This window comes from Gouania willdenowi, chromosome 6 (assembly GCF_900634775.1).
Source record: "Gouania willdenowi chromosome 6, fGouWil2.1, whole genome shotgun sequence".
Taxonomy (NCBI): Eukaryota; Metazoa; Chordata; class Actinopteri; order Blenniiformes; family Gobiesocidae; genus Gouania; species Gouania willdenowi.
The window spans coordinates 63,403,325-63,414,918 of NC_041049.1; the positions used below are offsets into that span (position 1 = coordinate 63,403,325).

The window sequence follows — 11,594 nt, forward strand, 5'->3', positions numbered from 1 at the left end:
ATATTCTTAAAGTGAACCTATATAATTGACCTACTGGGTCAAAACTTAGCTTTCATCTATTACACTGTGAGTGTTTATAATGGTTTTTATGTTTATAAATGATTTTTTTTTTTTTTTACATTTCAGCTGGGTTTGTTGAACTCACATTGCTTGTGACATGGAAATAACACAAACATATCAAAACAACAATGTATGTGAGCATATCAAAATAAAACAACAATGCTTGTGAAACAAAAGTCATGTTTTTTTTTGTGTCCGATGCAACATGGGTTAGGGTTACACTCCAGTTTAGCCTTTGCCAGATGCCTAGGCTACTATGTGTAGATCAAGCAGGCTGCATATCACATCAAAAGCATAAATTATTGCTTGAATTATACAAAAATGCACAGTCTCTCATCTCCACTAAGTTTCCATGGCCGAGCTGCTGCTGCATGTGTTGGATGGAGTGTAGTATTGTGGTATATAACATAACCTAACCGCTAGAGCGGGCATGGGCTCGTCTGTGAACGGTCACATTTACAGACCGTGGAGTCGCTGTTAGCTTACCAATAAACAGGAAGAGATTCGTCACTTTTATAATAACTATTGACTAGGCCACTGGGAGTGAGGCCCAAGGCCAAGGCCCTGATAATACTGTATCATGTTTTTCTGCAGCCAGTGCCTTCTCCTCGCTCTCCTCTCTCTGCTCTGTGTCAGGTGTCGTGAAGCTGATGATGGCAGTTCCTGATCTGTGGTTCACGGCTCAACTAGTCTGAGACTCTGATGTTCTATCTCTCTATCCTGTTCTGTTGGTCCTTCTGTCCACTAACTCCAACCAGTCGACGCAGATGGCTGCCACCTCTGAACCTGGTTCTGCTGGAGATTTATTCCTGTTTAAAGGAAGTTGTTTCTTCCCACTGTCGCTAAATGCTTGTTCATGTGGATCTTGTTGGGTTTTTGCTTTCTTATTATGAATTTTATATTTTGATAAGCGCATTGAGATTACTTTGTTGTAAATTGCGCTATACAAATAAAGTTGAATTGAATTGAATAGTAAAGTCGGTACGCTACGGGTCTTTTGTTTTTGTTTTTTTGACAAGCAAGTGGAGGCATATATGGTACCAGGTGGCCAAAAATGGTCAAAAGAGTGAAAAGTTACTAAAAGCAGTCAAAAGTGGCCAAAAAAGAGGAAATAAAGTGAAGCCAGGTGGAATGTAATGGCAAAAGGTAGCTTTAATGGGCAAAATGTGGCAAACAATAGTGTAAAAGGGCAAAAATGTGGAACAAAAAGGGGACAAAATGTTGGGAAAAAAGGAAACAGGTGTTTTTTATTGGGCAAAAGTTAGCTTATTTGGATAAAAAGTGTCAAAAAGAATCAAAGAAAGGGCAAAAATTGGATAAAAGTGTCAAAGAGAACTTCCAAAAATGGACAAAAAATTGGAGAAAAAAAGGGATATTTATTGGCAAAAAGTAGCTAAAATCTGAAGAAAAAAAATGTCAGAACTTTTTGAAAAGGGGCAAATATGGGATGAAGGAAGTTGCAAAATTTTGATAAAACATTATTATTACACTTCCTGTTGGTGAAATAGTGATTTATCTGAACATATACTCCATTATTTACTTTACATAGCGAATCATGAAATAAAAGTGAATGCAGAGCAGTGCAAGTCAATAAAATATTTGTTTTTTATTGTCGTTACTTTCCACTAATGAAACACAACAGTTCACAATCAGTCACGTCACAGGTTTCAGCATCACTGTTTTGATGTTGGACTGTTGGGTGGAAAAACACATTCACTAGATTAACAACAACATCCTTCTGTCTTTTAATCTCAAATACTTTTTGAAACCCTTCTTTTCCCTTTTCACACAAGCGGTGCTTGCTAACGACACCTCAGAGGTATTGAGACAGCTTCCATGCAATACTGACAAGTGTTAACATCATACACAAAAAAAAACTCTCACATTTTCCTTCAGACACAAAAATCTGCATAAATAAAAAAATCTTGAAATAGGAAAGGATATTTAAGTTGTATAATTTCATAATTTCTATTATAATGGTGTGACTTATAGGCACAGAAATTATGTTAAGTGCTACTGGAGATACTTTACATGAGGATACACAAATACAATCAATGAGAGCTCAGATATGCTCGTATACAGTGTATATTAGGTAGTAGATATAAAATGATGCTACATTAACTCAAACAGTCTTTTAGGTATTTTGTGGCTGTGGAATATTTAAGACATTGAACTGAGGTGAATCCTCAGGCACTGCAGGGTCACAGTCCGAAAACGCAAGGCTTTTGCTTGAGTTGGTACAAATGATTCCTCGTTCCTCATTGATCCTCTTCTATGGTTACATCTCAACCTCTGGAGAACCTGTAACCTCAGCAGGCTGTGGTAGCTGCTGCTGCTGCTGCTGCTGTGGAAGCATGTGAGGCAGGAGTTTCAAAAAACAGTTACACTAAAAAGGCTGGAGTCACGCCGCCTAAACCAGTGAACACTTAAAGAGTTTGATTCTCTTTGACTTCTTCTCTGTGATTTTCACAGGTTTGCCTGATCCTCCTGTATTGTTGTCAGTCTGTAAAAAAACAACGGTGGAAATAGTTTAGTTTGAACACCAAATCAGCGATTAAATGTAACATTAAACAACATCTAAGTGCTACCATGTTAAATTACAAAATTATAATTTCAATTTGCAGACACATTTATTAACGCAAGGTGTTGTACATTGAGTCTCATAATAACTTTTGCAAAACAGTTGAATTATTCCATGACTTTTCAAGACTGGAAAATAGTTTTTAAAACCTTTAAATTGTCAAAATGTATAAAACAAATGTTGTGCATATTTCAAAAACAACTTCAGCTGACCAAAGTGCTGTACAATTTTTTGGAATTATTATAATTAACTATCAATTATTTATTTATTATTATTGACAATTATGAATTTATCAGATACTATTATCCAAAGTGGCATACAGAAACAGTTACCACTACTAATACGCGCACACACAGACACACACACGTATGCTGTAATGATCGCCATCTGAGGACTGTCCTTTTAAGGGCCCCATGGTAACGTAGGGATGGAGCTTTATTGTTACTTTTCTGTTGTCGTCCTGTCTGAAACAATGTATAAGCAGTGTTTGATCTTCCCCTGCTTACAATAAACGTGCAGTGTGATGATAACAAGTTGTCTTGAGTCCTGTTTACAATGTTATCGATCCGCGGAGACCTCCGGATCTCTACAGCGTGCACACACTCAGTGTTCTACAGTGGACAGAGGGAGGCGGAGCATTGCTATTTTAACGCAAAATGAACTATATCGATATAAACGATATTGTCCCGTGTGATATCGTGCTTACAAATATATCGATATATCGCCCAGCATTACTTGGAACTATCAGAAACCTTCTGAGATGCATCAAGACAGCAGAAAATGAAATGCTCACTTACTCTAAGACCATGTTTGCATGTTTCTTTTTCATTTGTGAGTCTTGTATCAACATTCAATAATGGCATTTTTCATGATAAGAACTTCCTAAAGATATGTTTTTATTACTTACATTCTTAGTGCTGAGATTGTGTAATATGTCTCTTCCCATGGTATAAAAAGCCTGAAAAAGGAGAAGAGAAGATGGTGAAACTGCAGTGCTAGAACGACAAAAGATTCCATTCTTAAAGCAATGCCAACCCATCACATGAGTGCACCTTAAGCTGAATAATAAAACTTTACTACTTATTTGTGTAAGAAATGTCTTTGGAATCATTCATATCAATTTTTGACTTTCACATACACATAAACGTCATACATTTTTATATGTGGGCATCGCCATTTTAGATATTATAGCCAAACAGCTGAAGTAGGAAGATGCCTTAAAATGGGTAAAAGTCTACTCTACAACTATATAAATGGTCTACTTCAATTAGTAATCACGACGTCACAGTGTGTCAAACATGTCAACCTTCAAAAGCGTACATTTAACCACTTAAGCCCCAGCCACTTTTCGCCAAAAATCACATACCCATAACAAACAACGTTTTTCTAAGTTTCTATATGACCTGCATGGCGAATTTTTGTTCAGATTTAAGTAGGAGATGATGTGAAATTTTGGAAATATATGATACTGAGTGACAACAAATCGTATTTTAAATACAGAAATCTGTAGACCACCCAAAAAAACCTAGAGATTTACTGTACATCAAATATAAAGCCAATTCTCATTAACGAAGGCTATAGAAGCAGAAATATTTGAACTATTGTATGGACATCAACTGCAGCAAGTTTGGTGATAATAATAAACATTAGGCCAAAGATACACATGTTTTTGTACAAAAAAGTTCAGGCAGAAGCCCGATTTGCCACAGCTGTGCCAAAGTTTGGAAACAAGTTTGGAAACAAGTTTGGAAACAAGTTTGTAGCTGTAATATGTCAGTCAAATTGATTCCAATCATTATTAGTCTTATGTTTGACTACTAGGTGTTGCAATTTGGCTTCTGGTCTTTGCGGTGCCATGCGTAATGCTATTTTTGGTTCCACTCTTTGGTGCCGTTACGCATGCGTCTAGTTCATCAATGCTTTGACCAATCAGAATGTCTGACACTGCGTTGTAAAGCTCAGAGCCTGCAGAATTTGGTGATATCAAGCACTATGGGAGTGGGCTTTAGCCCTGGCCAATCACAGCTGGATAAAGGAGGGACCAGCCATTTCATGCTCGAGCGCTACGCACCACATTGGACAGATTTCTCAACTGAGGAGTGCTCAGATGTGTATAATGGCGGCATCTGTTTGACTACACGATTTGGATTTATCAAAATATGGAGTTTTATTCACATTGGAGCAACTTTTGATAAGAAACAACAAAGGTAAGACACAATTTGTCATCATTGCTGACTTTTTCCGCTGTGTATTTACTGATTTTGTGGCGTTGTTTTGGTACGTAACATACCCGACTTGTACATCAGTGGATTCAGGTTGGCCTGTAGTTTCACGTAAGGCTCTTTTTATAGAGCTCTGTGTTTATTTTCTGACTCACAGCATAATAGCCTGTGCTGTGGTCTTTTGTTCTGATGGTGGGTTGGCTACAGTTTTAGCTGAGTTTCATAGGATTACAGTGAGGTACAGAATGTGTGATTTCATTCATTATTTACACCATTAAGACCCGTGAGAGTTACGGAAGCTGGAGCTGCCCCCGCCGGCGGGTCCGTTGGGGTTGAAGAGGTATTAAAGTCCTTTTTATTGCATATGCAGCTACGAATTGGCCTCTCATTCCTATTAGTAAAGTTTACAAATAGTTGAGCTGTTTTTGTCATTTGGGTTGAGAATCCCTTTAAGTTAAATCTTGTAAGGTGCCTCATTTAAAAAAAAAAAAAGAAAAACTTGACTTACCTCTTCTACATTTAAGCTTGACTTTGCACTAGTTTCCAAGAACTTTACTCCATAATCGATTGCCAGCTATTTGAAACGTAGTCAGAATGTTACGCATTGTTCAGAAGGGATTGGAAAGAGTTTATTCAGTCTTAAATATGGCTGCTCAGACTTACTTTTTCACCTCGGTCTTTGGACACCTGTCTCCTGTCAGTCATGTCACATTTGTTACCCAGGATCATCTTCTCTACATCAGATGTAGCATGCTGGGGAAAGAGGAAACATCAACTTATATAGTATGAATGATTTAAACCTATTGTTTTTAGATCCTTATTATTTTGTTTTTGCATTCAGAGCTTACCTCTTCAATATTCCTGATCCAGTTTTTTATGTTTTCAAAGGACTTTTCATTGCTTATGTCATAGACCAACATGATGCCCTGTGGAGAATCGACAAAATCTGACACATTACAGGTTTGCATTGTGTAACAAGTCATTTCAGTCTAAAAAAATTCTGAAATTTTTACTAATTGTTCTGTGATTATTCAATAGGCACACTGTTCACATAAAGAAAAAATGTTTTTGATCCCAAGAAAGAGTAATCTTTATACTTTAAATTAAAACAGAGATTGTGGTGACCCACAAGTGAGACTATAGAGACATTCACCAAAGGACTGTGCCTTTAAGGGAGGGATGCTATGTTTCCGGGTTTATGTGTGTGATGCATCATACTTCTCCAACTACCGAGGCTGCAATACTTGTTGAAGTGGAAAGTAAAGTGATCGGACACATCTCCGTCTCTCGTCTCCTCACTTATCACACTCCACAAGATCAGATTTTTTTCTTACATTCCTACATGCAGTTATGGGCCAATGAATATAGCCAATATAGTAAAAAAAGTACTTTTTCAGATTTCAAGAGACTGTCACTCAAGACCCAATGCATATATGTGACAAATCATTAGTGATGTGATCAGTCTATGTACATAGGTCGAAGCTGATCAGATTACAGGGAGCTGAGGCATATGCTAACATGCTCCAGACTCAAACACAAACTTTTTTCCATTTTCGAGGAGCTGGTATGTCCATCAGAAAGGATGTATAGAAGATATTTTTGTATACTGTATTCTATATATACAGTATGTATTGTGAGTAGACAGGGGTGGACTGGGACAAAAATTCAGCCCTAGCATTTTCTGAACAGACCAGTCCATTACATTATCAGAGACACCATGTAGAAGCTGTTATTAGGCCAGTGATGCTCAACATGTGGCTCTTTAAGTCTTAATTTTAATTATTATTCCCCGAGAAAACCTTAATAATAGGGGGAAACTTTTTAACCCCTTTTTACCTTTTTTCTTTGGCCATTTTGCAACTTCCTTTGTCCCATTTTTGCACCTTTTCAAAAAGTTCTGACACTTTTTTCAGACTTTCACTACCTTTTGCCAATAAATATCCCTTTTTTAACGATTTTTTTTTTGTCAATTTTTGCAAGTATTTTTGACACTTATCAAATTTTTGTCCTTTCTTTAATTTTTTTGGCCACTTTTCATCCAAATGAGCTAACTTTTGCCCAATAAATATCACTTGTTTCCTTTTTTTCTGCTACATTTTACCTCATTTTGTTCCACATTTGCCCTGGTTCCTCTTGACTGCTTTTTGCCTATTTTAGTCACTTTATACTGTTTACTTGCCACGTTTTTGCCCCTTTTAGACCATTTTGTTTCAGTCAGTTTGGCCACCCGTTATGATGTCTTCTGCCTTCACTCGCTCATCAAAAAAAAAAAAAGCGTAGCGGACCAGACCGGCAAATTCGGGTCAGCGGCCCACCGGGGCGATTCCCGTTATGCCAATTGGCCAGTCCACCCCTGATTAGAGTAGGTAGAGCTGTATTACTATACCAATTTTTAGTTTCCTATGTGATGTAGTTCCTGAGATATTATATATTATATAAACATACCCCCTCACTAAACTGTCAAAATCTCAAAAAGTATTAATCAAATCAAGCAAAAAAAGTACAGTGTGACTATTGAATAATCACAGAATAATTGGTTAAAAAAAAATCTGAATTTTTTTGAGACTGAAGTGCTTGGGATACTTGTTGAAATGACATGGAATGACCCTAAATTGATTAAATAGTTCCAAATTAAAATAGAGGCCCTACCATTGCCCCTCTGTAGTACGCTGTAGTGATGGTGCGAAACCTCTCCTGCCCTGCAGTGTCCCTGTATGGACAAAAAAGGAAAATAACGTTTTCCAACGAAAGTCAGCATTTCCTCAAGTTCAAATTGAAAAGAAAATAAGGGTGAGAAGCCAAGTGAAATCACACCAACCAGATCTGCAGTTTCACCCTCTTCCCATCCAGCTCTATTGTTCGGATTTTGAAGTCTATTCCTGCGTTTGCGAAAACAGGAAGATGCAATTAGAACACACACACACCCTAGCTGCACCGATTATTTCAATGACATCATAGAGTTTATTTGGTGCCTGGGATTCAAAGAAAACATAGTATTTTTGTGGAAAAATTATTTCTCTTTGTGAATTAATTTCATTATTTATTTATTTTTTTATGTCATGTTAAGAAAAAGCAGATTAAAGATAAAAAGTATGAGGGTTTATCATTATACATAAAAACAAAAACAAAAACAAAAAACAATCAGGGTTGGGTCAATTAGATTTTTAAATTACAATTACATCTTCAATTATCAATGTTTTTTCCCAATTACAATTAAATCACAATTATTTTTTATCCTCAGAAAGTCAATTACATTCTCAGTTACTAAAGTTCAATTTCAAATAATCACAATCACTGAGCCTGAAATGAATAACCTAAGAAAAGTCAACCATCCTCTTGCGTTAGCTTTCTGTGGTGTGAGTGGTCTAAGGTGCCTGACTCAAGTATTCTTCTTTCTGCTAATGTGGGTTCGAATCCCACTTAGACATATATATTTTTTTAATTTTAACATATTTAACATGGCAAATACATATACAAAAAAAAACACTTTTACACTTTTTAGAGTATTTCCTGGGTTAGGGTTGAAATGAAACGGTTCGCGGGGTAGCTAAAAATAAATATGAGCTAAAATAAAACTGACAGAACTTGAAGTCACGTGGTGCACCTATCACATGACCTAAACTGACCAATGAGGGATAGACATGCTAACTGGTCCTAAATCAGCTGTAAAATACACTAAAAACAAATATCTATCATCTAATTTCTTTCCTATCAATAGGTTACCTTGCTAGGCTTCCTAATCAATGACAGTATAGATTTTAATATTTTTGGTGTGGACATCTGAGCCTTTTATGTGTATTCTACTTATGGTCAAATGTGAGAAAAGTTTGATATGGAACACATTTTGATAATTTTTAACTAAATATGTATAGAACTGTAACACGGTTCCCCAGTTTTGCGTAAAAATTATAATTGACAATTTAAAAATAATTTTCATGGCGATTATAAAGTAAATTATCTAAACTCAATTACAATTGAATAACAATTATAAATTACAATTATAATTACGCCATAACTGTAATTAATTATAATTACGCCATAATTGTAATTAATTATCAACTAGAATTTTTGCATTTCCTGAAGAAAATGCAAGTGAGGATGCATGTGCTGGCCCGCGTCGCACTACATTAGCATAGCATTAACCTAGCAATAGCCTTAACGTTGTAATAACTTAGCAACAATCGCTAAAACCAGTTTATATACTAGTATAAGTAAATTCCCAGTATGAGCTGAAAGTGAACAAACAGCTGAAGCATTAGTTGAAAAGCTTAAAAAAGGTTGAAAAAGGTCAAAAAAAAGGTTGAAAAAGTTTGAAAAGGTTGAAATGGGTTGAAAAAGTTTGAAAAGGTTGAAATGGGTTGAAAAAGTTTGAAAAGGTTGAAAAAGTTAGAAAAGATTGAAAAAGGTTGAAAAATGTTGAAAAAGGTCAAAAAAAAGGTTGAAAAAGTTTGAAAAGGTTAAAATGGGTAGAAAAAGTTTAAATGGGTTGAAAAAGGTTGAAAAGGATGAAAAGTTTGAAAAAGGTTGAATAGGTTGAAAAGTTTGAAAAAATTGGAAAAAGGTTGAAAAAGTTGAAAAGGTTTGAAAATGGTTGAAAAAGTTGAAAAGGTTGAAAAAGTTGAAAAGGTTGAAAAAGTTGAAAAAGTTGAAAAATTTGGAATATTTTTAAAAAGTTGAAAAAGGTGGAAAAGTTTGAAAAAGTTTGATGAACCTAGTGTTAGCATTTACATTTAGCCTTAATGAGCTAGCATTAGCATTGTGCTAGCATTAGGACTGCGTTAGCATTGTGCTAACATTAGCATTGTGCTAGCATTAGCATTGTGCTAGCATTAGCGTTGGCATTGCGCTAACATTAGCATTGCACTAGCATTAGCATTGCGCTAGCATTAGCATTGCGCTAGCATTAGCATTGCGCAAATATTAGCATTGTGCTGGCATTAGTATTACGCTGGCATTAGCATTGCGCTGGCATTAGCATTGCGCTGGCATTAACATTGCGCTAGCATTAGCATTGCGCTAGCATTAGCATTGCACTAGCGTTAGCATTGCGGTAGCATTGCGGTAGCATTGCGGTAGCATTAACATTGCAATAGCATTAGCATTGCGCTAGAATTAGCATTGCACTAGCATTAGCATTGCGGTAGCATTGCGCTAGCATTACGCTAACATTAGCATTGTGCTAACATTAGCATTGCGTTAGCATTGCGCTAACATTAGCATTGCGTTAGCAATAACATTGTGCTAGCATTAGCATTGCGCTAGCATTAGCATTGCGCTAGCATTAGCATTGTGCTCGTATTAGCATTGCGCTAGCATTAGCATTGTGTTAGCATTAGCATTGTGCTAGCATTAGCCGAATACAATAGTGAGGATGCCAATGCATCCTCACTAATAATAAAGGGGAACGAATACAATAGTGAGGATGCCAATGCATCCTCACTAATTACGCAATTACAATTATAATTGACCCCAAACCCTGCAAACAGTGCATTAATTATGTGTGAAGGACAAACTAATTGAGCAATAATGTACTGGTTCACTGAGATTTGGCTCCATTGTCATTGTCCTCCTTCATTGCTTATTTAAACAGACTGAATAATATAATGCATTAATATGAGCTTCCGGGTTACTAATACCTAGCATTAGAACAGCGGTGGTGTTCTATGCTGTTCTATCTGCAGAACACACATTACTACTACTCACTCACCTATTGTAGATATGAAGGTGGTGTTGAAGGAGTCCTCGCTAAATCTGAACAGCAGACACGTCTTTCCAACCCCACTGTCGCCGATAAGCAACAGTTTGAAGAGGTAATCGTACGTTTTTGCCATTGAAGCGGACTTGAAGCGCCTATGTCCGGTTAATGTGAAACCGAGCTACCGGGAAACCCCGAGTCAGTCTGTAGCCGTCAGCTGTGTGAGGGAGAGGCCGGTAGATGCAGGCTGTGTCCGACTAGTCCCTCCTATCTCCTTTTCCTATCCACTGTTCCGTAATCCCGAGGATGACGTCACGAGGTAAAGGAAAGGTGTTAGGAGAGAAGTTAGGAAACGGCCATCACGTTTGCTCTGATTATCAGACGCACTTCAACTAGGTGACATCAATGAAAATGTAATAAACTTAGAATACTTATCAATGCTAGTGTGTTAGTGGCCATCTAATGAACTCTACTAATGAACTAGTAGAGTAGAATCTTCTAAAAACCATGTATAAAGCTCATCTGGAAAGTTTACCAAACAATTTGCAAAACAGATTCACCAAGAGAAAAAGTAGATATGAACTAAAAGGGACTGAGGTTTTCACAAAACCCAGGTTTCAATCGGCTGTAAAGGAAAGTCCATTTATGTGTTTAAAAAGTAAGTTAAATTATCAATGTTACAGAAATAGAACACTGCAGAGTAGCAGATCAACTTTATTTTGTGTTTTGATGTCTTGTAATTGATGACGGCTCAAAGGAAGTGTAAATCATTTTGTGTTGTTAGGGGGCAGACATTATAAGTTTTTACTTCTTTCTGCTCCTTTTCATTCATGTAAATACTGTTGTTGCAATTTTTTTTAATTGAATGAAATAAATAAAAGAATTAAATAAAATAATAGTAAAACCATTACATTTATTATTCAGTTAATTATTATTTTGGGCAAATTCCACATCCACTGCATGAAATGGACAGAAAAAAAACCCCTATTTTATTTGCTTTAATAATGAACTGCACTGTTACCTGGACACTAAAAAA

The 11,594-nt window shown here is 36.4% G+C and overlaps 1 protein-coding gene across 1 annotated transcript; it reads right to left on the minus strand.

The window, feature by feature from the left end:
- Positions 1-1,644: 1,644 nt before the first annotated feature.
- LOC114465311 (ras-related protein Rab-8B) lies at positions 1,645-10,833 on the minus strand. The gene is made up of 8 exons (XM_028450235.1): positions 10,571-10,833; positions 7,682-7,742; positions 7,513-7,573; positions 5,712-5,789; positions 5,527-5,616; positions 5,372-5,437; positions 3,549-3,599; positions 1,645-2,563 (listed from the first exon to the last, which is right to left on the minus strand). The coding sequence occupies exons 1-8, from the start codon at positions 10,692-10,694 to the stop codon at positions 2,471-2,473; spliced, it is 624 nt and encodes a 207-aa protein (XP_028306036.1). The 5' UTR covers positions 10,695-10,833; the 3' UTR covers positions 1,645-2,470.
- Positions 10,834-11,594: the final 761 nt, after the last annotated feature.